Source organism: Mus musculus, chromosome 8 (assembly GCF_000001635.26).
Source record: "Mus musculus strain C57BL/6J chromosome 8, GRCm38.p6 C57BL/6J".
Lineage (NCBI taxonomy): Eukaryota > Metazoa > Chordata > Mammalia > Rodentia > Muridae > Mus > Mus musculus.
Window position 1 is genome coordinate 71,250,087 of NC_000074.6, and position 24,645 is coordinate 71,274,731.

The 24,645-nt window shown below is 49.5% G+C and overlaps 2 protein-coding genes across 38 annotated transcripts in view; one reads left to right on the forward strand and one right to left on the reverse strand.

Moving 5' to 3' along the window:
* Positions 1-510: 510 nt before the first annotated feature.
* Haus8 (4HAUS augmin-like complex, subunit 8) lies at positions 511-22,541 on the reverse strand. Of its 10 annotated transcripts, NM_001363402.1 has the most exons (12): positions 22,198-22,504; positions 21,159-21,226; positions 19,140-19,198; positions 12,966-13,018; positions 7,270-7,339; positions 6,373-6,468; positions 5,922-6,034; positions 5,561-5,626; positions 5,321-5,479; positions 4,435-4,576; positions 2,985-3,168; positions 511-1,458 (listed from the first exon to the last, which is right to left on the reverse strand). In NM_001363402.1, the coding sequence occupies exons 2-12, from the start codon at positions 21,176-21,178 to the stop codon at positions 1,308-1,310; spliced, it is 1,113 nt and encodes a 370-aa protein (NP_001350331.1). In that variant the 5' UTR covers positions 21,179-21,226; positions 22,198-22,504; the 3' UTR covers positions 511-1,307. The 10 variants fall into 10 exon arrangements, with proteins under 10 accessions (NP_001350331.1, NP_001350335.1, NP_001350334.1 ...); NM_029621.3 differs by lacking the exon at positions 21,159-21,226 and having other exon boundaries at positions 1,038-1,458; positions 6,373-6,465; NM_001163042.1 differs by lacking the exon at positions 21,159-21,226 and having other exon boundaries at positions 1,038-1,458.
* Myo9b (myosin IXb) overlaps positions 22,490-24,645 on the forward strand; it is an 88,138-nt gene continuing 85,982 nt past the window's right edge. For 25 of the 28 annotated variants that reach the window (XR_379036.2, XM_006509566.2, XM_006509579.3 and 22 more), the window contains exon 1: positions 22,490-22,743. The gene's annotated coding sequence lies outside the window, so the exon portion shown is untranslated. 28 annotated transcript variants of the gene reach the window in all.

Consider the following 24,645-nt stretch of genomic DNA (forward strand, 5'->3'; position numbering starts at 1 on the left):
GATTTATTTATTTATTTATTATATGTAAGTACACTGTAGCTGTCTTCCGACACTCCAGAAGAGGGAGTCCGATCTCATTATGGGTGGTTGTGAGCCACCATGTGGTTGCTGGGATTTGAACTCCAGACCTTCGGAAGAGCAGTCGGGTGCTCTTACCTGCTGAGCCATCTCACCAGCCCCTTTCTCATCTTTTTTTGATAACTTTTGGTTGAAAGTTGATTTTGTTTTCTGTCTATGGTAATTGCTCAAAACATATGTCTGAGCAAATGTTATTGGGACAGCACTCATTTTCCTCTATGCAATCATGTAAAGCCAAGGCTCAAGAGCCCCAGCGTATACATCTTTCCATATATATCTCAAACCCCTAGACTTGGGAGTTGTTCTCCTAACCTACGGAGCGGTAAGGAGAGCGATCTAGGTCCTGCATCATATAATTAAAAAAAAAAAAAACTCTTTTGTTTATTACATAGTGTCTTCCTGGACACTGTCTTCATGACCAAGAAGCAAGTTGTGTAGGAAAGGGTTTATTCAGCTTACACTTCCACATTGTTGTCCATCACCAAAGAAAGTCAGGACTGGAACTCAAGCAGGGCAGGAAGCAGAGGCCATGGAAGGGTGTTTTTTTACTGGCTTGCTTGCTTATAGAACCCAAGACTACCAGCCCAGAGATGGTCCCACCCACAAGGGGCCCTCCCCCTTGATCACTAATTGAGAAAATGCCTTACAGCTGGATCTCATGAAGGCACTTTCCCAACTGAAGCTCCTTTCTCTGTGATAACTCCAGCCTGTGTCAAGTTGACACACAAAACCAGCCAGTAACATAGGTATCACAATTTCTGGCAGTCTCCTGGGGTTCCTGAGAACTGAGCATAGCACCTGCTGTGATGTCAACTTACCCTAACAAAATAATCCTGGGGAAGAAGAGGTAACTTTGTTCCCAGTCCCAGGAATAGCATCCATCATTGTCAAGGATGCTGCTTAACTAACTAGTCACACACGCAGTTAGCATCGGGCAGAACAAACGCATCACACTGTACTCAGCTTGCTTTCTTTACTCAGTTTAGAACCCAAACCCAGCAGATGGTGTGGCCAAGACTGGTGTTTCTTCCCACCTCAAGACAAAAACCAAAGCAAACCAAAACCAAAGTGCACAAGCTTTCAGAATACTGGACCACCAAACTTCCTTCGGTCCACAAGGAGGAGGCATGAGGAAACATAAATGAGCAGAAAGGCCAGCTAGGAAATACTCAGGTAGGACAGGCTGCCTGAGGCAATCAAGGGTCAGGCCTGCTGTAATTCATCCTGTCCTAAGAGGGACTATCATCCCTGCAGGCATCTGGACTGAAGTACCACTGGCTGCTGGTGAGGGCACCCTCTGCCTCTTCCCAGACTTCCTGGTTCATCAAAGCTGCTTCTTTACTGGCCTGGGAGGAAAGTTCTACCACCTGGCTGACAAGTCTGTGGATAGAAAAAGAGAAGAGACAATTTTGCCTGTAGCCAAAACTCTAATGGAGCTCTTAGAAAAACAATTTTTAAAAAAACTGTGTTTGTGTGTGGTACACAAAACACACAGCTTGCCTGTGGAGGTCAAAGGACAACTTACAAAAATCTGTTCTCTCCTTCCATGTCAGTCCTGGAGAGTGAACTCAGGACTTCAGGATTTATTTGCTGAGCCATCTTACAACCCTAAGTGTCTTTGGAAGTGAGCAAAAGTTGTAAGGCAGGGTAGAATGCTTGAATTGGCTGCAAACTTGGTGGGCATGTGTATGTGTCCACATATGCACAGTGTGTCCATGTTGCTGGAGACAGATCCAGGATCTAGTGCATGCTGAGTAAGAAATCCTGAGTTTCCTCCATTCCCAGACCTCCCTCTTTTTACTTCTTGAGAAAGTATCCAAGTTCCCCAGCTGACCTTGAACTAATGATCCTCCTGCCTCAGCCCTCTAAGTAGCCAAGATGGCAGGCCTTTGCTGTCAGGCCTAGCAAGCAAGAGTCCTGTATATAGTTTTTCCATAATGCTAGCAGCAGCCAACCTTGAATGCATTCCTTCATTCTGCCCCAGACTCCTGGGTATCTGAGATCTTCCACACCCTCAACAGTGAGCAAAGTTTATGTGAGGAGACCTTGTTGGAGTGAACCCAATAGGTAAGCATCAGTCCATCACTACATAGTCATGCCTTCTGTCTATCCCTTTAGCCAAGGAGTCCACATAGACTTTAACAGGCTTTAGGTGGCTAAGGGCATGAGCCATAATGTGGATGTAAGGTGCATCTGCTCTACTGATACAGACACGGAAACTGTGTGCTGGCCAGATAGTGGGAGCAAGGCAAACACCCCAGTCCATTGAGTGATGGCTGACCTATTGTATAGGACACTGTGGGTGTAGCACACTTCAGAGTCCTTTAGGCATCCATCTCTCTAAATACATTTAGCATTGTGAGAGCAGACAAAGCAAGATTCTTTTGGGGTGGACAAAATGGCTCAGTGGGTGAAGGTGCTTGCTGCCAATCCTGCCTATTTTGATCCCTGGGACCCACAAAGTGGAAAGAGAGAACAGACTCTCAAAGCTGTCCTGTGCCCTCTACACTCATGCCCTGGCATCATGTATGTGCCCAAATACCAATCTCAATCTCTCTCTCTTTCTCTCTCTCTCTCTCTCTCTCTCTCTCTCTCTCTCTCTCTCTCTCACACACACACACACACACACACACACACACACACACACACACACAAAGGTGTAGGCATGTAACAAAATTCAAGCCCACAATAGCTGGGTGTGATGACATATGCCTGGTGTAACAGACATCTGCAAGTTGAAGCAGGAGGATTGCTATAAGTTCAAAGCCAGACAGAACCAGCCTTCAACTGAGATACCAACTGGGTTGGGTTCCATTCCCAGTGCCCCAACAGGAAAGAAAGGAGAGGATGGAGGGGAACATTAAAGGGAGTAGGGAGGAGGTTAGAGAGGGAGGACAGCCCCACACCTGCGGAGCTCCAGGTCTTTCTCAGTGACCAAGCCCTTCAGTTCCTTCAGCAGACAACTCAGCTGTGTGCTGGCTCCAGGCTCCTGTGCGCTGGCACCCTGCACCTGTGCAGTGGCATATGGGGAGCAGATGCTCAGATCACCCAGGAGCTGCAGGGTGATCCTCAGGGCTGGCTCCAGATCATCTGTGGAGGAGACAGGTCATTACAACAGGTCTCTGCTCTCCAAAGCAACATTTGGTTGGGTTGGGTTGGGTTTGGAGTTGGAGTTAAAGTTGTTATTGATGGTAGAGTTGGCTCTTCTCTCACATTCCAGAGATAAAGGGGAAAAGGAGAGAGGCACTTCAGCAGAGATCTTACTTGTCCCCAGCAAGTGAATGTGCCAAGGGCACAGGCTGGAAAGTGAATGCCCAGGGCTGAGGTGCACAGGAAACACCCGCATAGACAGCTGCCCAGGAGAGTTCCCTGTGGGCCAAAAGAGCTGAAGCTCCAGGCTACCAGCTGCTCTCCTGCTCTCTCATCCTCTTTCTTCCATTGGACCCTGTCCTTCCTGGCCTCCCATTACAAAGTACCAAGCTTCTGGCACCTGCAACAGCTGTGGGAGGTGTTGTTGCTGACAGCCACAAGTGTCCCAGGCCCAGGCCTGCACTACACATGCAACCAAACACAGGCCAGAGGGTTAAAATCCCCATTCCCTGCATGGGTCTGCAGTATATACAGCCTGCCTTTCTGTCTTCACCTTAGCAGTCAGTGCAGAGGCCAGTGATGGGTACAGCAAGCCAGCTATAGGGTTGTTTAGTTTCTGGAGGTCAACACTGTGTCCTTTTTTGGAGCCATGTTCTCACTTGTAGCTCAGGATAACCTGGATCTCACAGGCTCCCAAGTGTTGAAACGATAGCTGTAGGCCACTGTTCCTTTTATGGTTTGTTGTATAGCCCAGGTTGGGTTCTAACTACTGAGCTCTAATGATCCCCTCCTGCCTCAGTCCCCAAGAGCTGGGGTTACAGACATACAACTGTGCCAAGTCCCATTCTACTACTTCTAGGAGAAACTTGAGCGTTCGTAGCCTCAGTTGTCCTTAAGGGTCCTGAAAGTAACCACTAGACATGAGGGTAAGAGCAGTAAGCAAAGCCTATGCAACTAAGCCAACCCCCTGGAGTGTGCTGCTCCAGAGAATCACCGAAGTGCATGTAGCACCGGTCTACTAGTGACCTCCTCACCAGCACCCCTACCCCACTCTTAGGGCCCAGGGCTCAGGACCAGTTCAGGGACCCCTTCCCTTAGTGCCGTCCCACTGTTAAGTCAGCACCCTGGGGACAAAATCTCTTACTCAGCTGCCCATGTCCTACCCACACTGGTGAAGACATGGGCTTCTGATACCATGCCAGAGCTGAGGCACCTAGGATGTCACATGTGGGCCTTGGGGCTCCTTCCTGCCATGGAGATGCCTACCTAGGAGCTCCTGCCCACTTCCTTCCATGTGGACAGCCTGCATGGGCAGCTCGTGTCGCGTGGTGTCCAGGGCTCTGCCCAGTGTCATGTATTCCTCTTTGAAGCGCTCTAACACAGGCTGAAGAGGACTCAGCACCTCAATCTGCAGGTAAGAGTGGACACTGTAAGCCATGCTGTGCTCACCCACACAGAAAGGACATCTGTGGACAGAACAGGCCTTGCATATGCTCTGATACTGCATGTCTCCAGCCTTATGGACCAGCCTGTCCAGGCAACAGGATCCAGTCTGCCCTGCCCTGGATGGGACACAGTCACTTCGTTAAGCACCAGGGTGGGATGGCAGATGAATTTTCCTGCCACCAGAGCTGGCAGGTGCCGAAGATTACTCTGTACAGTGTGTGACAGGTGTCCATACACATATGTACTAGCTGGTTTTGTGTGTCAAGTTGGCATCAGAAAGGAAGGAGCCTCAGTTGAGGAAATGCCTCCACAAGATCCAGCTGTAAAGCATTTTCTTAATTACTGATGGGGCAGGGCCCAGCCCACTGTGGGTGATGCCAACCCTGAACTGGTGGTCCTGAGTTCTATAGTAAAGCAGGCCGAGCAAGCCATGAGGCACAATGCAGGAAGCAGTACCCTCCATGGCCTCTGCATCAGCTCCTGCCTCTAGGTTCCTACCCTGTGTGAGTTCCTGTCCTGACCACTTTCAGTGATAAACAATGATATGGAAGTGTAAGCCAGATATAAACCCTTTCCCCTCAAACTTCCTAATACAGCACCATGCTGACACCAGGAGCCTGAGCAGAGCGGTCAGAGTGCAAATGGTGAACCCTGATTCTCATTCCCTTGTGTCCCCCGGGTGCTCCAGGAGCATATTCAGATCTACCTGGGCATCAAGGGTGGCGGCCAGCTCCTGATGTTTCTGCCGGAGAAGCAGCTGGCGCCGAAGCTCCAGTGCCTGCCTCTGCAACCTCTCTTTCTCATGGCACATGGCTGCCAAGTCTTTCTCTGCCCTCTCCTCCAGCAGAGCCAGGTTGTTCTCCATCTACGGGCACAAGACAGACTCAGGTAGGGTGGGGATAAGACAGAAGACACACAGGTGCTTGTGAGGCTGAGCTCTGCTCACCTTCACAGACAGCAGGGTCATCAGCAGTGTCTGTGACTCCATCATGTCCATGGTCTCCTGCAGATCCTGCAGGGGTCCAGATCTTCAGTTTCCAGTGGGCCTGGCTCTACCCATGGCAGAACCCCCACTTCTGTGTGCTTTATAGGTTCAAATAGAACATGTCTGCTAGGCTAAGATGGAGCCACACTCTCATCTTGCCTGAGATACAATTATGGCTGTCCCTGCTCACTATGTGGGCACACTGACCTAAGCAAGGACCACGGGCACCATAACCCTGGTCTCCACCCACGAGGGCCAGTTGCTTCTGCCCCTGGAGCCCTGGGTGCAGGGAGTCAGACCTTCTCTCTGTTCCCATGCTCACCCGTCTTTTCTTCCGAAGGATTCTTTTTTTGTCACAGCTGATAAAAGATGTGGACTTAGCTTTGTCTGTCATTTCCCTGTCTGGCCAAGAAGCCTTCCTGGACAAGATTTTGTCTGAAATAAAGACCATTTCGTTTTAAAAAAAAAAGTGTGTTTTCCACTTGGTGTTTGAAGAGGTAGCCCAAGCTGGCCTAAGACTCAATCCTCCTGCCCCAGCACTGCCTAGGACCTGCACCTGTGGCTGCCACCCTACCTGGGACCTACATCTGCTGCCACCACCCCACTTGGCAGGTCAGATCTGCATGGCAAGCTGGGAACACACTGGGACTCACAATCTCAGGCTTGGTGTACATGAAAGGTTCATGCTGTTCTCACAGAGTAAATCAAACAGGGCTAGCCAAGGCTGGGGACCATCCCCGCAAGTTTAGCCCTAAAATAAAGAAATCACTTACCGTCGATGGCAGAGAGGTCTAGGTCTGGTGGATTCATGCCATGCCCTTCTAGCATGGTAGACTGCAGGTTGCCTGTCCCCATCACTTGGCTCTCTTCTGCCCAAAAAATGCCAAGGTCAGTGCCACTAGGCAGTGAGGCAGAGGCCCACACCCTTTATTACTGCTTGAGGCCCCCAGGACTGTTTCTTTCAGGTGTGTGTGTGCTGGACTCTCACGGATCCCAAGAGCTCTGCAGCTGAGTTGAAACAGTACCTGAGCCATTGCAATGTTTGCACACATTTGGTTTTGGAGCTGGGCCACTTCCTTGTGACTTCTGGTGGGTGGAGCCACAGCTGTTGTTTGAGACTTTGGTGAGCAGGACTCACCTGGCCAGGCCAGCAGTGTCAAAGTTGAGCAATCAATTTTTTATATTTCATTTTGTCATTGCTGGTAGTTGTTTTTGGTGCCACTGCACATGGCTGGCCTCAACCTCCCCATGTCGTCAATGACCCTGAACTGATCTTGCCTCCACTTCCCAAGTGCCACTGGGCTGTAATTTCTGCAGAACCCCTAAGGCATCAGCAAGCAAGAGCTCCTGGCCACTCCCTCCCTGCTCTCTGGATCTGCAAGGTGTTCTGTGGACATATGGCTGTGTCCTCTGACACTCTGCCCCATGCTCCCTTAAACACTTGAGCCCTGTCCTTTCTGACAAGAGACTCCACGATGGTCAGTTTTCAACTGCTAACCTGACACAATCTCTAATCACCTGGGAAATGAGGGACTGTCTGGATCAGACTGGCCTATGAACATGACTATGTGTGGTTGTCTTCATTGCTCTGGGGGATGCCTGGCAGCCTCCTTCCTGATCCTAGAGTCCCTATACCCAGCCACTTGTCCCTCTCCACAGTCAGGCCCCACCTCTGCTCCTAGGCACTGTGCTGGCTTTCCTTCCCTCAGGTGGCTTCTCTTCTTTGGCCGCTCCAGAAACCTGTTATGGGAACAGAGAATTAGGAGGTTGTCTTAGTCAGGGTTTCTATTCCTGCACAAACATCATGACTAAGAAGCAGTTGGGGAGGAAAGGGTTTATTCAGCTCATACTTCCACATTGTTGTTCATCACCAAGGAAGTCAGGACTGGAACTCAAGCAGGTCAGGAAGCAGGAGCTGATGCAGAGGCCATGGAGGGATGTTCCTTACTGGCTTGCTTCCCCTGGCTTGCTCAGCTTGCTTTCTTATAGAACCGAGACTACCAGCCCAGAGATGGCACCACCCACAAGGGGCCCTCCCACTTTGATCACTAATTGAGAAAATGCCTTACAGCTGGATCTCGTGGAGGCATTTCCCCAACTGAAGCTCCTTTCTCTATAACTCCAGCCTGTGTCAAGTTGACACACAAAACTAGCCAGTACAATTGACCCCTTACAGAGACAAAATTTGGAGCTGTGATGAAAGGATGGACCATCTAGTGATTGCCATATGCAGGGATCCATCCCATAATCAGCTTCCAAACGCTGACACCATTGCATACACTAGCAAGATTTTGCTGAAAGGACCCAGATATAGCTGTCTCTTGTGAGACTATGCCGGGGCCTAGCAAACACAAAGTGGATGATCACAGTCAGCTATTGGATGGGTCACACGGCCCCCAATGGAGGAGCTAGAGAAAGTACCCAAGGAGCTAAAGGGAACTGCAACCCTATAGGTGGAACAACAATATGAACTAACCAGTACTCCGGAGCTCTTGTCTCTAGCTGCATATGTATCAAAAGATGGCCTAGTCGGCCATCACTGGAAAGAGAGGCCCATTGGACTTGCAAACTTTATATGCCCCAGTACAGGGGAACCCCAGGGCCAAAAAGGGGGAGTGGGTGGGTAGGGGATTGGGGGGGTGGGTATGGCGGACTTTTGGGATAGCATTGAAAATGTAAACGAGGAAAATACCTAATAAAAAAAAAAGAAAAAAACAAAAACCAAAAAAGAAAACGATGTAACACGGAATGGTTTTTACATTGAGGAATAAAGTGTTTCTTATATAATCAAAAAAAACAAACAAACAAACAAACAAAAAAAAACAATTGACCCCTTGTCAACTTGACACACAAACACATCACTAGTAAGCCTCAACCCTTAGTTTCTTACTCATCCCCAAGATCTAAAAACTTTAAAAGTCCCACAGTCTTTACATATTAAAAGTTCAATCCTTTTAAAATATCCAATATCTTTTAAATTCCAAAGTCTTTTTTACAATTAAAAATCTCTTAACCTTGGGGTCCACTAAAATATTTTCTTCCTTCAAGAGGGAAAAATATCAGAGCACAGTCACAATCAAAATCAAACTTCCAACTGTCCAATGTCTGGAATCCACTCACAATCTTCTGGGCTCCTCCAAGAGCTTGGGTCACTTCTCCAGCCCTGCCCTTTGTAGCACACACCTTGTCTTCTAGGCTCCAGCTGCCTGTACTCCACTGCTGCTGCTGCTCTTGGTGGTCATCTCATGGTACTGGCATCTCCAAAATGCTGCTGTCTTCCACTGTAACTAGGCTTCACCAATAGGCTCTCTTCATGGTGCCAAGCCTCAAACCCTTTGAATGACCCCTTCAGTCCTGGGCCATCAATTGCAACTGAGGCTGCACCTTCACCAATGGCCTTCCATGGCCTCTCATAGTGCCGAGCCTCAGCTGCTCTGCATGACCCCTTCATGCCTTCAAAACCAGTACCACTTGGGTAACTCTTACACATTACCAAGTCCAGCCACAGCACAAGATACAACCTTGGCTATCTCTGGAACACAGCCTCTGTACTCTCAGAAAACAATTCCCAGAAGATTTCACCTCACTGATGCTGGTCTTCTTAATCACCATTAATTTCTTAGCTCCAGCTAACCAGCATCAATAGTCCCAGTAATGCAAAGGTTTTGCTTTAGTAGTTCTGGTATCTTGTTAATCACAGCTGATTCTTCAGCCCCAGCTAACCAGAACCACAGAATCTTCACAATCAAAACAGCAATGGCCCTGATAAGAGTCTTTAATCTTCCCTCTGAAATTTCACAAGCCAGGCCTCCATCTTTTTCACTGTTCTCAACATTATCTTCCAAGCTCCTATACATCTGACAGAGCTCTTAACACCAAATGGATCTTCTAGCCCAAAGTTCCAAAGTCCTTCCACAGTCCTCCCCAAAATATGGTCAGGTTGTCACAGGAATACCCCACTCCCAGTACCAACTTCTGTATTAGTCAGGGTTCTCTAGAGTCACAGAACTTACAGATAGTCTCTATATAATAAAGGAATTTATTGAAGATTTACAGTCTGCAGCCCAATTCCCAACAATGGTTCATTAGTAGCTGTGAATGGAAGTCCAAGGATCTAGCAGTTACTCAGTCCCACTCGGCAAGCAGGCAAAGGAGCGAGAGTGAGACTCCCTTCTTCCAATGTCCTTATATGGTCTCCAGCAGAAGGTGTAGCCCAGATTATGTGCCACCACACCTTTAATCCCAGATGACCTTGAACTCAGAGATCTCCCTGTCTTAATCTTCTGGAATCCATAGCCACTATGCCTCAAGATCTCCATACCAAGATCCAGATTAGAAACTTCTATCTCCCAGCCTCCAGATTAGGGTCACTGGTGAGCCTTCCAATTCTGGATTGTAGTTCATTCCAAATATAGTCAAGTTGACACCCAGGAATAGCCACTACAGAGGTTAAGCCATCTTCCCTTTGAAGTTCTTTCTTAGAGGCCAGGGGGACCCTTAAAGAGTTTTGTGTATACAGGACACACATTTTGTTAAGCAGGGGACAATCACATGCATCATAGCACACCTGCTGGACCTCCTTCAACACCTAAGCATCTCTTGAGGCCTGTGCTGTACTAAGACCTAGAGACCAACTTCCTGTAATGTTCCCAGGATGACTATACATACTACTACACTAACATACATCCTCAAAGCTTACAAACAGCCCACAGGACTACTACAAGGAAAAGTCCTATGTTGACAGTTACCACAGAACAGCGAGAAGCAGCATGGTGGGGTGGTGCTGTAGTTCACACCCCTCTTCATCACTAGGGCAGGTGACCCTCTGAAAAAAACAAGGAGGCAGCAGAATGGAACAAGAAAACTAAAACCCATTCTTTGCAGAAAACACCCAAGCATATTCAGACTGACTGGAGTAGAGAAGTTTGCCAAGAATGAGGGTCATTCCGGGCATCCATCAGCAACAGCCCTGGCTTTCTAGGCTAGCATCAGAGCCAGCAGCCTCCAGGCAGGTGCCAGCCAGGCCCTCAAGGACATGAAGAGCATCAACCATGAAGAATAGAACGTAAGCTCTGCCTCTTGCCTGCCTGACAGCCAGGCGTGTGTCCGCCCCAGCCATGGTCACGCTGGGACTCCTGCTGGATAATGAGATATTGAGAGCTCGTAGTTCATTAAGACCCTGTCACAAAATAAAAATACCTGATATTTCACTCTGGCATCCAGATGTGCACGCATGATTTGCACAAGCTAGCAGAGCACACACACACACACACACACATCTGGTCAAAGGTTTGCAGCAGAAGGATCTCTGCGACTCTAAGCCTGTCCAGCCTAATCTGTGAGCCACAGGTGTATGAGAGTTTGTTTGCAGACAAGGTGGAGAATGACTGAGGAAGACTGCTGGTGTTCATTTCTGGCCTGCATGTGCACACACACAGACACATAGACACATGTACACACACACACACACACACACACACACACACACACACAGGCCAAGTACCTCTCATCCAAAACCTGAAATTTGAAAACACTGACTTTCAGACCCAGGCCCAACACCTTCACTCAGTACATGGAGATGAAGCCCTCCAAGAATCCCCAACCAGTGAGAGAATGCCCCACTGGCCCAGCCCTTCTGACATCCATTCTGCCTCAGGAGAAAACAGCAGGTGTTATCATGACAACACAGATACTCAAGACTCCAGTCAGATGTAGAGGCCACCTGCTGGGGTAGGAGAAGGCTCAGCATCAGGGATCTTGAACCAAAACATAGGTGAACACATGGGGGCACTGTGGCTAAGCCTTCAAGGCATCTGCAGCAGCAGCTTAAATGGACCAGGGATCTTTGGGAATCTGCCTGTAGAGTATGTGAGAAACTGTGGTAACTGTCAACATAGGACTTTTCCTTGTAGTAGTCCTGTTGGCTGTTTGTTGTGGGAAGCCACATGTGCCGTTGCAGAGTGGCACTGACTACTGCTGACCACCACGCATAAGTTTGGACAAACAACCAATGTGTACATGTGCAGTAAAGTTTTTTGCAAAGACACTGCCTGGCCTGGGCATGATAATGAGGCTTTGGGAGTATAACCAATCAGATGTGAGACATGCAAATGAGGTATGATAATGAGGCTCTGTGAGGTACAGAGAGAGAGAGAGAGAGAGAGAGTAGCCAATCAGATGAGGAACATGCAAATGAGGCTTAGTGCATAACCAATCTGGGTGTGAGACACGCCTCTCCTAGGCCTATATAAGCAGCACCAGTTCTGGGCTCAGGGTCTCTTCGCCTCTGCAATCAAGCTCTCCCAATAAACGTGTGCAGAAGGATCCTGTTGCAGCGTCGTTACTGCTGGCCAGTCCGGATCGCGAAAGAGTTTGTAAGCTTTGAGGATTTATGTTAGTGTAGTGGTATGTATAGTCATCCTGGGAACATTACAGGAAGTTGGTCTCCAGGTCTCAGCACAGCACAGGCCTCAAGAGATGTTTGGTCTCCAGACACTGCCCCAGGAACCCTTGAACCCCCACCACCCTTTTGGGGGCATAGTCCAGGCAGAGGCTGAACATATAACATTCTGATTATAAACTGACCTAGACAGATAATCTAGAACATGGAGGCCAGAGGCCCAAAGGCCTGCACTGAAGGAGCGAGGCATCACTGCAGGGATGACTACACACTGCAGGGGTGAGGCATCACTGCAAGGATGATCACACACTGCAGGGGTGAGGCATCACTGCAAGGATGATCACACACTGCAGGGGTGAGGCATCACTGCAAGGATGACCACACTGCAGGGGTGGGGTGTCACTACAGCAATGACCACAAAGCTGACTGGATTCCTCAAGGCACTCCCTGACCTGAATGTGCTTCCCTTCTAGGTGAGAACTGCAGCTTTCAGAGTGCTGGGGGACTGTGTGGGACAATAGGAAGAACTGCTAGCGTTGTTATTCACAGCTGAAAATATCACACAGGACATTCCAGAAGTGAACGCCACCTAAATGGGGCCTTCCACACTATTCTGGGTAGGAAAGCAAAATGTCCCACAGCAATTTTGCCTGTGATCCATACCAAATGCCTGCTATCCATGCCTGTCCCTTAAAAACTACCTGGTTTATCAAGGGGATGGCCTTTAAGAACACTCTTGACAAAATAGAGGCCCCCAAACCAAGAGGGGCAGCAAAGAGGTACAGGGGCCATAGACCATGGGGAATGACAGATGTTGATGCTACTACACTCACCAGACTCATCACTGTGTCTAAGCCTGGACCTGGCAAAGGTCCCAAAGGTGTCCTTCAGGATCGGACTATGGATGCCCCTGTGTCCTCCACCTCACCCACTCACAGTGGCTTTAGGAGTAAAGGACTTCATTACCTTTTTTGCTTTCTTGTCATATTGCAGATACCGGGACTCCACCACTCTTCTTCCTGCGAGAGACACAGTGTTTGTCATAGAATATGAATACTGTACCAGGAAGACCCAGAGCATGACCAGGACCCCACAATGGAGAGCAGGACTGGTCCTTCATGCTCAATGACAGGGAAATCAACCAGTCTTCTGTTCCCTGCAGACTGGCTCCTTCAGCCTTCCAGGTATGCGCAGGGCAGATACTAAGTATCATAGGATACTTAGTGTTTAGAAGACATTTATAGAACACCTCTTGCATGCAGGTCCTTGAACTGCAAGCATCAGGGCATCAAGTAGAATCCATATACAGAAACATTCTAGAAAGTGAAAGCCAGGGGCCAGTGGGATGGCTCACTGGGTAGAAGGCTTGTCACCTAGCCTGATGACCTCAGTTCCATGCATAGGACCAAGATGGAAAGAGAGAAATTACTCCTAAGCACTATCTTCTGACCTCAGTCTTGTGTACCATGGCAGCCCCATCCCCCTTCAAGTAAATAAGTGTAATTTTCTTAAAAAGATGCAGGAGAATTGGCTCATTGGTTGAGTGCTTGTTGCTCTTGCAGAGGACCAGAGTTTAGTTCTCAGCACGCTCATGGCGGCTCACAACCATCTGAAGTGTCAGTTCTAGGGTATTCAATGGCCTCTCTAAGGCTCACCACCATCTGTGACATCAGTTCTAGGGAATCCAATGACCTCTCTAGCCCCAGAGCAGCTACATGTATGCACATAGGCACCTCTCACTCACCATGAAACAAACCTAAACAACAAAACATCCCATGCCTTCCTGGATCTGGCCCTCCCTGTGGAGGTCTGTCTGTTCTGTGCTTCAACTCTAGGAAGCCTTGGCCTTGTTTTTCCTGCCTTCTTATTCTTTATATCAGCAGAGAAAAAAAGATCCATTCCTGGAACCGTAGAGAATACTGCCATGATATCACTACCATGTTGGCATGAATTTGGGGATCTCTCCCAAGATCCAGCCGAGGTATCTAGAGGTCAGGAGAAGGATGCAAAGAGTCAAATAAGTTTTCCCAGAGCTTGCAACCAGGAAAAAAGCTTGGAAAATGCAGGCCACATGTGGGATTCTGACCCTGGTTCAGTTAAACCCTCTGGAGCCTGCAGCTAAGACAAACAGACACACTGGCCTGAGTGCCCAGGACAGATATCAGAGCCTGTTTGCCAACCACAGAACACTCTAAATCATTCCTCTTAGCTGGACCTTGTTCCTCTCCACCTCACCCACCCGTACTTCTCAAGAAGTGAAGCTACCAGGTTAAAAAACAACAACAAACTGAAGGCAGGAAGAGCCTTCAGCAGCCCAGGAAGAGGGAAGCCAGTACACATGGCTCCTGTTCCTTCATGGTCAGTCCCCCCATGAGCCATGGCCACCTCTTCCCTTCAGGAATGCTCACAAGCTTTCCTCTTCCACCGATTCCAGCCTTGACCATGAGTGGGACCCTGGTGAGACTCAATAAGATGCAGATCTCCTAAGACACTTTGGCTTCCTTTGATGGCTACTGAGCTTGTACCCTCCAGTCTGGCTGAGATGGTTTGTATATTCTTGGACTAGGGAGTGGCACCCTTTGGAGGTGTGGCTTTGTTGGAATAGGTGTGTCACTGTGGGTGTGGGAATAAGATCCTCACCCTAGTTGCCTGGAAGTCAGTCTTCCACTAGCAGCCTTTGGATGAAGACGCAGAACTCTCAGCTCTGCGTGCACCATGCCTGCCTGGATACTGCCATGCTCCCACCTTGGTGATGATGGACTGAACCTCTGAACCTGTAAGCCAGCCCCAATTAAATGTTGTTTTTATAAGACTTGCCTTGGTCATGGTGTCTGTTCACAGCAGTAAAACCCTAAGTAAGTCAGAAGTTGGTACTGGGAGTGGGGTATTGCTATGATAGGCCTGAACATACTTTTATTTGAAAGAATGTGGATTTTGGGACTTTGGATTTGGAAAGCAGTGGAATGCTTTAAATGGGGCTTAATGGGTCATCCTAGTAGGAATATGGAAGACTTTGTTGCTGGGAGTAATTTGAACTGTGTTGACCTGGCCCAAGAGATTTCAAAGGAGAAGAATTTCAGAATGTGGCATAAAGACTGGTTTTGTGATATTTTGGTGAAGAATGTGGCTACTTTTTGCCCTTGCCTGAAAAGTCTGCCTGAGGCTAGGGTGAAGAGACTCAGATTATTTGCATTGTCAAAGGAAGTTTCAAAAAAGCCCAGCAGAGACTTTGTTCTCTGGTTAAGTCTTCTGAAGAGAAATTTGAACAAGCATAGCAAGCTTAGAAAGGAAAAATATATAATATATGGTTCGAGTATTAAAGGGGTACCAGGAAGTGAAATGGAGCAAAATTCTGTGTTCTAGGAGATAACAGATTAAGGGAGTGGGACCATGGGGCAAGATCCTACCCAGCTAAATTTAGATCCAGGCCTGGTGGTACACACCTTTAATCCCAGGAGACAGGCATGCTGATCTCTGCGTTCAAGGTCAATCTGCAGAGCAAGATCCAGGATAGCCAAGCTTAGGCAGTGAAGGATTTGGAAAACAGAAAGGCAGTGACAATGTAATAGTACAAGTGGGTCATGTTCTAATTCCTGCCAGCAGCAGAATTCCTCGGCAGCTTCAGCCATGTGGCTCTGGCTCTAGAGTTAAGAATGGAAGGAACTACTGGGACAATTGATGCTAGTTAGCTGGAGCTAACAAATAAGCAGTGATTATGAAGAGACCAGAATCACTGAGGTGAAATCTTTTGGGAAGTGTTTTCTGGGAGCACAAAGAAGCTGTGTTCCAGAGATAGCCAAGGTTGTACCTCACACTGTGGCTGGACTTGGACTTGGTAATGTGTAAGAATCACCCAGGTGGTACTGGTTTTGAAGGCATAAAGGTGTCATGAAGAACAGCTGAGGCTTGGCACTGTGAGAGGTCATGGAAGGCCATTGGAGAAGGTATATAGCCTCAGCTGTAGTTGATGGCCCAGGACTGAAGGGGTCATGCAAAGGATTTGAGGCTTGGCACCATGAAGACAGCCTATGAGAGGCTATTGGTGAAGCCTAGTTGGAGTGGAACACCCCAGTGTATTGGAGATGTCAGTACCATGGGATGATCACCAAGAACAGCAGCCATAGTGGAGTGGATCAACCTGAGCTTAGAGTGCTACAGAGGGCAGAGCTGGAGAAGTGATGTCAGCCCTTAGGAGGAGTCCAAAAGATCAAGTTGAATCCCAGACACTGAAACAAGAAGCTATAACACTGAAATTGCCTTGGAGACTCAAAGGTGTTAAAGATGCCAGAGCCATGGGATACATGCTGAGGAAAGCTATTAACAGGGAGTGGAACCAGCCCAGGAGAAAGCAGTTTGTTGCAGTCAACAAAGATGAAAAAGGAGTGGAGATCTGAAGACCGCTTTGACATCAGCCATGGAGATGCAGAGTTTGGAGTTTTCCCAGCTGGTTTCCTGCCTTGCTTTGGGGATTACAGTTAATTAGTTGAATGAATCTCAGAAGAGACCTTGAACTTTGGACTATTAACATTGTTGAAACTGCTATAGACTATGAGGACTTTGAAAATTGGACTAAATGCATTTTGCATTATGCTATGTTTAAGTATGGCCCCCATAGACTCTTGTGGTTGAACAAGTCTATGAGGGCCAGGGAGTGGAATGTGATGGTTTGTATATTCTTGGACCAGGGAGTGGCACCATTTGGAGGTGTGGCCTTGTTGGAATAGGTGTGACCTGGTTGGAATGGGTGTGTCACTGTGGGTGTGGGCATAAGATCCTCACCCTAGTTTCCTGGAAGTCAGTCTTCCACTAGCAGTCTTTGGATGAAGACATAGAACTCTCAGCTCTGCGTGTGCCATGCCTGCCTGGATACTGCCATGCTCCCACCTTGATGATAATGGACTGAACCTCTGAACCTGTAAGCCAGCCCCAATTAAATGTTGTTTTTATAAGACTTGCCTTGGTCATGGTGTCTGTTCACAGCAGTAAAACCCTGACTAAGACACTGGCCCAATTGTAGGACCAGTAAGACTCAACTCTGCCCAGCCTCATCCATCCCTTATCCTGGGCCCTGCTTCACTTACAGGTGCATTCTTTTCCCACCACTCTACGGTCCCTTTCTCATCCTTCCCCTCGCCTCCTAGGCCCAGTCTTTCAGTCTCTGATGGAGACTTTCCCGGGAAGACAGGAACCCCTCCCCTATGTTGCTGAACCCCTTGATATCCCCTGGGCTCTGGGAACTCTGTGCTTGGGCTGCCTCAGCTCTACAGACATAGCCTGCTGCTCCCCTTTCCCTGCATCCCACTTCCTAGCCCTGCTTCACACAAATACTCTAAGATCTCTACAATGGCTGCCTGTTCTCCTTTGGTCCCTGTCTGTTCTCAGAAGGTCTTCTGCACTCTCTCATCACAGCAGGACCCCACCAAGACACTACTCCTGAACCCAGCAGTCACCAGCAGCCCAGGTCATGGGGCTACCAGCAGCTTTGAGCCCAGGACTCAGGACTCCTTCCTCCTTCAGGAATAAGTAGGCTAAGACAGGCTGGCCTGCTGCTGGGTCCTTCAACCCCCAGGTTTCAGAGCCTTTGGGTATCCCAAGCAACATCCTTTATTGCTAACCAGCAGCTGCCCTATCAGAACAACCTGGGCCTCACTGGGTTTCTGGTGTGCCATGTGGCTTTACCTCCAGGGCTGGGGATGTCTGCATGCTAGGTTTGTGGTTGCAACTAGACATGCAGATAGCACCTGATTGCGTTGCTCAGGCTGACCTCACATTCCTGGTCTCAGGAGACTCTCCTGATTAAGCCTCCCAAGTTCTGGGGGTGACAGGTATGTGGCACCATGCCAGCTAGGAAATCCCAGGTTTGATGAAAGACATGGATTGGCAGACCTGGTTACTTCCAACAGTGGGGACATCAAAGTTCTGAGCATTCTATCATCTTGGACTAACAGTTCAAGTGCTTCACACAAGCACCGTGAGATCTCTGCATTGGTTGCCTGTTCTCCTTTGGTCTCTGTCTGCAGTTATCTAGCAGTAGGAGTCTCCATAAAGATTGTGTCACCCTGAGGACATGACTATATTAATAAAACCAGGCAGCATGCAAACAGACCAGAGGTTACAAACAAGACTACCAGGCTAGGGCCACTAAGTGATAGGGTGCTTTTGGCATGATGAAGGCCCAAGTCCCATCCCTGCCATCTTATTAACAAGCAAACAGAATCTTCTGGGGATGTAGCTCAGTGATTAGGCTCTGACCTAGCGTATGTGAGGTCCTGGGCTCTATCCATCAACACCCATTCCCAACCCCAAACCCACCAGGTCTAGGGATCACTGTCAACCCTGAGGGCTTGATGTTGGCCCTCAGGTCCGCCATGGTACAAGAGGAGAAACAACTCCCCTGATTTGTGCCTGACCCCCACATGGATGCCATGTGTGCCCCATGCCGAGTATATTTAAGCAAAGCAAGAGTACGGGCTTGACGGGCACTTGCTGTTGCCCTTGCAAGAGACCTGGATTTGCTTCCCAGCACCCACACCACCCAGCTCAGCAGGTTTCAGGGAGGAACTGGATATGTAGCCCTGTGCCACCAGCATCGTCCAGGGTGGGGAATGCAGCTTCTGAAGAGGAATGCAGGCCTGGCCTCCAGACCTGCACCTTCGAGGCCTGTCTTGAGAGCCTGACACCATGACAAAAGAGACTCCAACTCTCCAGAGGCCCACTGCAGTCAAATGACACCTCAGTGATGGAAACTACCAGTCCCCAAAGGCATGCCACTGAGCAGAGAAAGCTTCAGACTCGTTTCTGTGCCCTCCCCTGTACCCCCAATAACATGAACCCTTTCATGAACTAGGTGGCAATACATTCATATTCATTCTTTCTCTCCCTCTCCCTCTCTTTCTCTCTCTCTGAAATCAGAGCCAGGAAAAATTTCAGCATGTAGAGTTCTTGTAGCCAAGCTCAATGACCCACTTCAGCGCCTGAGACCACACATGGTAGGACAAAGTGACTCCCATGGTTTGTCCTCTACCTTCTACACACAACCCTCCAATGAGATAAATACACATGGAATAACAAAATTAAGCAGAAATATTAATGAAGACAAAACAGACAGACACTTCCTGAAAGGACCCTGGCAGCCCTCACCTTGCACTCTCCTTCCCTTTGTCTTGGGAACAGCACAAGCACCAGCAGCTGCAGACTTCCTGCAAGAGAGGAGAGAGATGTGCAAAGACCAGAGCTGCCTGCCTCCTGCTGACAGTGGGAGCTGGGTGAGGGCTGCTCCCAGGACAGGCTCCACAGGAAGAATACCACCTTTCTCACACCCTAGTGGGAGTCAGAACAATGGCTACGGGCTTCCCTCACTCCTCAGAAGCCTCTGTGTGACTCAGAGCCTCATAGGACAGAGCGGGACCAGAGCTTACCCCTGTCTTATCAGGCTGATGTGACAACAGCCAGACAGGTATGAGGGCTTAGGGATGGGACAGGAGACTTGACAAGGCCACATGCGGCACAGGGGCTAGGTGGATGATGGAAGGAAAGCAAGAGGGAAAGACCTGGAACATTCTGAATCTGTTCTCTTAGCTCCAATTGTAGGGATGAGGTGGCAGGGTGGGGGCAGGAGACTATGACACGTACTTCTCTGCAAAGGGTCAGCTTTCTAGGCTGCCCAGTCACTATAACCAACAACTATTAAACTTTGCCATTCTAGTACTGAGGCTGACAGAATGGGTGGACCATGTGGCAACAAAACTTTACTGACTTAGCAACATCTGGGATCACACAATGTTCATATGTCACAGAATAGTTATACATTTTTTAAACAAATGGATTTTTTTAAAAAAAGATGTATTTACTACTTTATATATGTGAGTACAATGTCACTGTCTTCAGACACAGCAGAAGAGAACATCAGATCCCATTACAGATGGTTGTGAGCCACCATGTGGTTGCTGGGAATTGAACTTAGAACCTCTGGAAGAGCAGTCAGTGCTGTTAACCTCTGAGCCATCTCTCCAGCCCACAAATGAATTTTTTAAAAGGTTTATTTTATGCATATGAATGAGTCCACTGTACCTGTCTTCAGATGCACCAGTAGAGGCATCAGATCCTATTAGAGATGGTTGTGAACCACCATGTGGTTGCTGGGAATTGAACTCAGGTTCTCTGGAAGAACAGTCAGTGCTCTTAACCGCTGAGCCATCTCTTCAGTCCCCAAATAGTTGTATTTTCAAATCTTTTGTTTTTATTACTTTATTTCATGTAAGTCTGAATGGTGTTTGTATGAGTACAGGTGCTTCTGTGCCACTGTGTGTACCATGGTGCCTGTGTAAAGGTCAGGGACAACCTCAGCGAAGGTTCTCACCTTCTACCTTTCTTAGCCATGGCTCTGTTTGCCCTGCTAGCTCTGCCTCCTACTCCTAGAGACTGTGCTGCTTTAGCCTCCCATCTCCCTGTGGGAAGTGCTGGATTACAGACAGACACTACTGCATCCAGTCTTTATGTGGCTTCTGGGGACCTAAACTCAGGTTGTTGGGATTGTTCAGAGAGCAAATAAATCTCACTTCACAGCCCTGGCTGTGCCAGACAGCTCATAGGTTAAGAGTGTCTGCTGCTCTTACAGAGGACTTGAGTTCAGTCTCCAGCACCCAGGTGAGGTGGCTCACAACCACCTGTAACTCCAGCTCCAGGGGATCCCAACCTCTTCTGGACACACCTGCAAGTCAAAAGCAGGGCTGGGAGCTGGGGGCTTCTCCCTGCTCTGGGGGCAAATCATGGGCCTATGGGAGAACATGGGGCCCTGTAGTTCTACAAAGTGCAGGTGCATCTGTTGTCCCTCATGGTGCCCCAAAGCCTGCCCACCACTCACAGAGGCTTCAGTAACATGGCCTTGTCCTGTCCTGTGCCCACTGTGCATCCCTACTCTCTACCCCCTGCCTTTCAGGGCTGGGAGTCTCAGGTGTAGGAGGCTCCTACCATAGGCCTCTTCTCTTAGCATTTCAGCATTTTACATTTTATGTAGTTTGTAGTGCTCGTGTGCCATGATGTGCACATGGAGGGCAGAGGACAAAATGCGTAGTCAATTGTCTTAGTCAGGGTTTCTATTCCTGCACAAACATCATGACCAAGAAGCAAGTTGGGGAGGAAAGGGTTTATTCAGCTTACTCTTCCACATTGCTGTTCATCACCAAAGGAAGTCAGGACTGGAACTCAAGCAGGTCAGGAAGCAGGAACTGATGCAGAGGCCACGGAGGGATGTTCCTTACTGGCTTGCTTCCCCTGGCTTGCTCAGCCTGCTCTCTTATAGAACCCAAGACTACCATCCCAGAGATGGCACCACCCACAAGGGGACCTCCTCCCTTGACCCTAATTGAGAAAATGCCTTACAGCTGGATCTCATGGAGGCATTTCCCTAACTGAAGCTCCTTTCTCTGTGATAACTCCAGCCTGTGTCAAGTTGACACAAAACTGGCCAGTACATCAGTTATCTACTTTCACCATATGAAACCCATGGATCAAAATAAGATCATGAGGCTTGGTGGCAAGAGCCTTTGTTTCACCCACTTGACCTTCACAGAGTGTCCTTTGCTGTATACAGTCACAATAGCCCGTGACCCTCATCCTTCAGACTCTTAAGCAAACACCCATGGGTGTAGTGAGTCAGGGCTAAAGGGGAGTGCGACAAGCAACCCTAGAGCTCCTGAGGCCTAGGAAAAGGTCTGTGCTGGGACTAAAGTCGTGCTACCATGTAGGGTCACGTTTTTCCTTTAAAAAAAGGAAGGCTAGGTGGTGGTGGCACATGCCTTTGAACCCAGCACTTGGCAGGCAGATTTCTGTGAATTCAAGGCCAGACTGGTCTACAGAGCTCCGGATCAGCTACACACATACACACACACACACACACACACACACACACACACACACACACAAAACAAAAAACAAAAAACACCACTGTCTCCAAGGGGAAAAAGAGAGAATGTCCACCAAAGTCCACGCACAACCCCAATTCTGAACTGCATCTGGGACCCCAGCTCCCCAGCACGCACCGAAGCGGCTCAGAGCCTGGGCTTCTGGTCTGGGAGAGATTCGGGCATTGGCTCATAAGATCCCAGTTCTCCAGCTCCGCTGCCTGTGAGCCCAGGATCTGGTCTTTGGCCAACCCACAGGAGCCCCTAAATTCCGCCCTTCTGAGATCCCAACTCACCCTGCGTCCCGTTCTGAGGAATCCGCCATTCTCCCGCCTTCCACTCAAAGGCAAGCGTCTCAGGGTCCCGCCCGCTAGGAGGCAGGGAGTAGTGCTGGAAGCCGGAGGGTGCTCTCTTCACGCGAGCCGCGGGGCGGGCTCCAAGCTTGCTACAGTTCGTTCAGCCTGGCCAAGAGCGCCGAAAAAGGGCGTGGCTCCAAGGTGTCCCTCAGACGTGTGGGCTTCCGGCACCAACCTGAGCGGGCTAAAATACTGCTGGGGAGGGGCGTGACTATCATAGCGCCCGCCCCTCTCAGCTGTGGAACACTTAGCATCTGGAATGCACCAACCGCAGAGGGCGTTCGCTGCGCGCCTTTAGATGGGGCGGGACCTCGAGTCGCCCCGCCTCTCCGACGAGTTGGCGCCCGCCCACTCAGCGCCTCCGGAACCCGGAAGTGAAATCGCACGGTGCAGCGGCGGGCGAGGCTGGTCGCTTCGGGGCGGGGCGGCCGGGAGCAGCGGGCAGGCTGGCCGGGGACCGGTGGCGCGCAGCGGCCCGAGGTCCAGGTAAGTTCTCGCGGCGGCCGTGAGTGGAGACCCGAGCCGGGGTTGTGCACCGGGTTGCTCCTGAAGTCGTGGGACGTGAGGGCAGGATGCGGCCTGGGGGACGCGTGGACGCTGAGGGGGTTGAGACTGGCGGGCTTACCGCGTCTTTCAGCGGCGGCTGAGGAGAGGACGTGGCTAAGGTGGCATCTGGGGGGATCTCAGGAAACGGGGGAGGCCAGGAAGGCGGAGCCGAGGGGCCGTGCTAGGGAAAGGGACTTCTGCACTCGCGGTCTGAGCCCTAGGGTGTCAGAGAGGCGCCGGGCTCTCAGAGAATGGGAAACGGTCTGTGGCAACCCACTGTTGGGGCTGGAACGTCTAAAAGAGTGGGCCTGGAAAGACACGCAAAAACAGTTCCTCAGAGGGCCGGAGGAGTGGAGAGGAGGAGGAAAGGGAGATGACGGGGTGCAGCCTCTGGAGACTCGCCCCCGCCTTCCCCTCTTGATTCATCTTCTTCCTGACTTCACTCCCGGACAGCTGGGTGATCCGCCAGGGCGAGTCCCAGCGCCCTCTGGGTTCTCTCTCTGCTTTGATAGGCACATCACTTTCTGCTCAAGAAAAGAGTAGCTGGACTCTAGAGGAGGTTGCGGGGTGGGGGTGGGGTTCTGACACCCGAACTGCGTTTCAGAAGAAAGGGAGCCGGTAGGGTGGAAGCCACTCTCTCAAGAGAGTCACATCCTTGGACTTAAACGTTTTTTTGTTTTTTGTTTTTTGTTTTTAAATGACTTACAGGAAATGTATACCTCAGCGGTGGCAGAGATCTCAGCCCCGTGGAGTCACAGCTGCCAACAAACCCTCCCTTCTTTTTCTAGGGACCCTAACTCCCAAGGCTTTATAGGGGAGTCCTTTTGTGCCTCTTTGGCTCATTTTCCAGCACTTTAAGACATCCACCTAGCAGCCCCTCAGGTTGTATCTCCTTACCTTGTTGGGTATTGTCTAGTCTTTGAGACTTCAGTATCTTAAGGTGTCAAGGAATGGCTGGAGGTGGCATGAGCAACTATAAAGTTATTGTCACCGGCCTCTCTGCTCCTACAAGGCCTTGGAGCTGCCTGGTTTTGATTGGCATCACTTTCTCCCCCCCCCCCCTTACCAGTATTCCCTGTCTGCTGTGTGCTTGCTGAAAGGAGGCCAGGTTTAGAGCTCCATTTGGTACAGGAATCTGGATATAAAGGAAGCCTTAGAGACATGACTGCCCCATTCACTTCAAGAATGTTCTGGAAGAAATCTTTCAACTTAGCTTGCCCAAGGGCACACGGTGCAAGTCATGCCCCTTGGAATATCGAAGACTTTTTGGTCCTGAGACCCCAGGAAGGACATGAACTTTCCTATGCATGACACACTTTTTCTCCTGCTTACTTGGAGCTGTGACTCAGTGGAGGTCTCCTGGAAGAAGCAAGCGCCTTGTTTGGGGTCTGGCCTGGGGCAAGACTCTGCCTATTTCTCCTTTGGATTGGCCTGTGTCAGCCTTTTTCCAGAGCTAACCCCACTTATTAACTTTCATGTTTCTGGTACACACCCTTTGGTTTTATGCAGCTCCAACTTTCTGTCTCTTGCCCTGCAAATGCTGGGGACGGAACTTAGAACCTTGTGCTTGCTTACTGGGTAAGTGTTCCACCATAGAGCCACACCTCCAGTCAGGTGTCCAGGATGCTACCTGCATGAAGCACAATGCTCTGGCTTTGACCTCCTACTTGGGTAAAACCCTCTCTCAAGTCTAGCTAGTACCTTGTGGGTCAGGTGGGGACTCAGGACTCCTGGGCTTGACTCCCTTCCTGACAAGAGACCATGAACTTGTGGCTTCCCTTTCCTTATCTCTCTGGTAACATGTGGTGAATGGGTCCAAAATTAACCAAGCAAGAGCTGGTT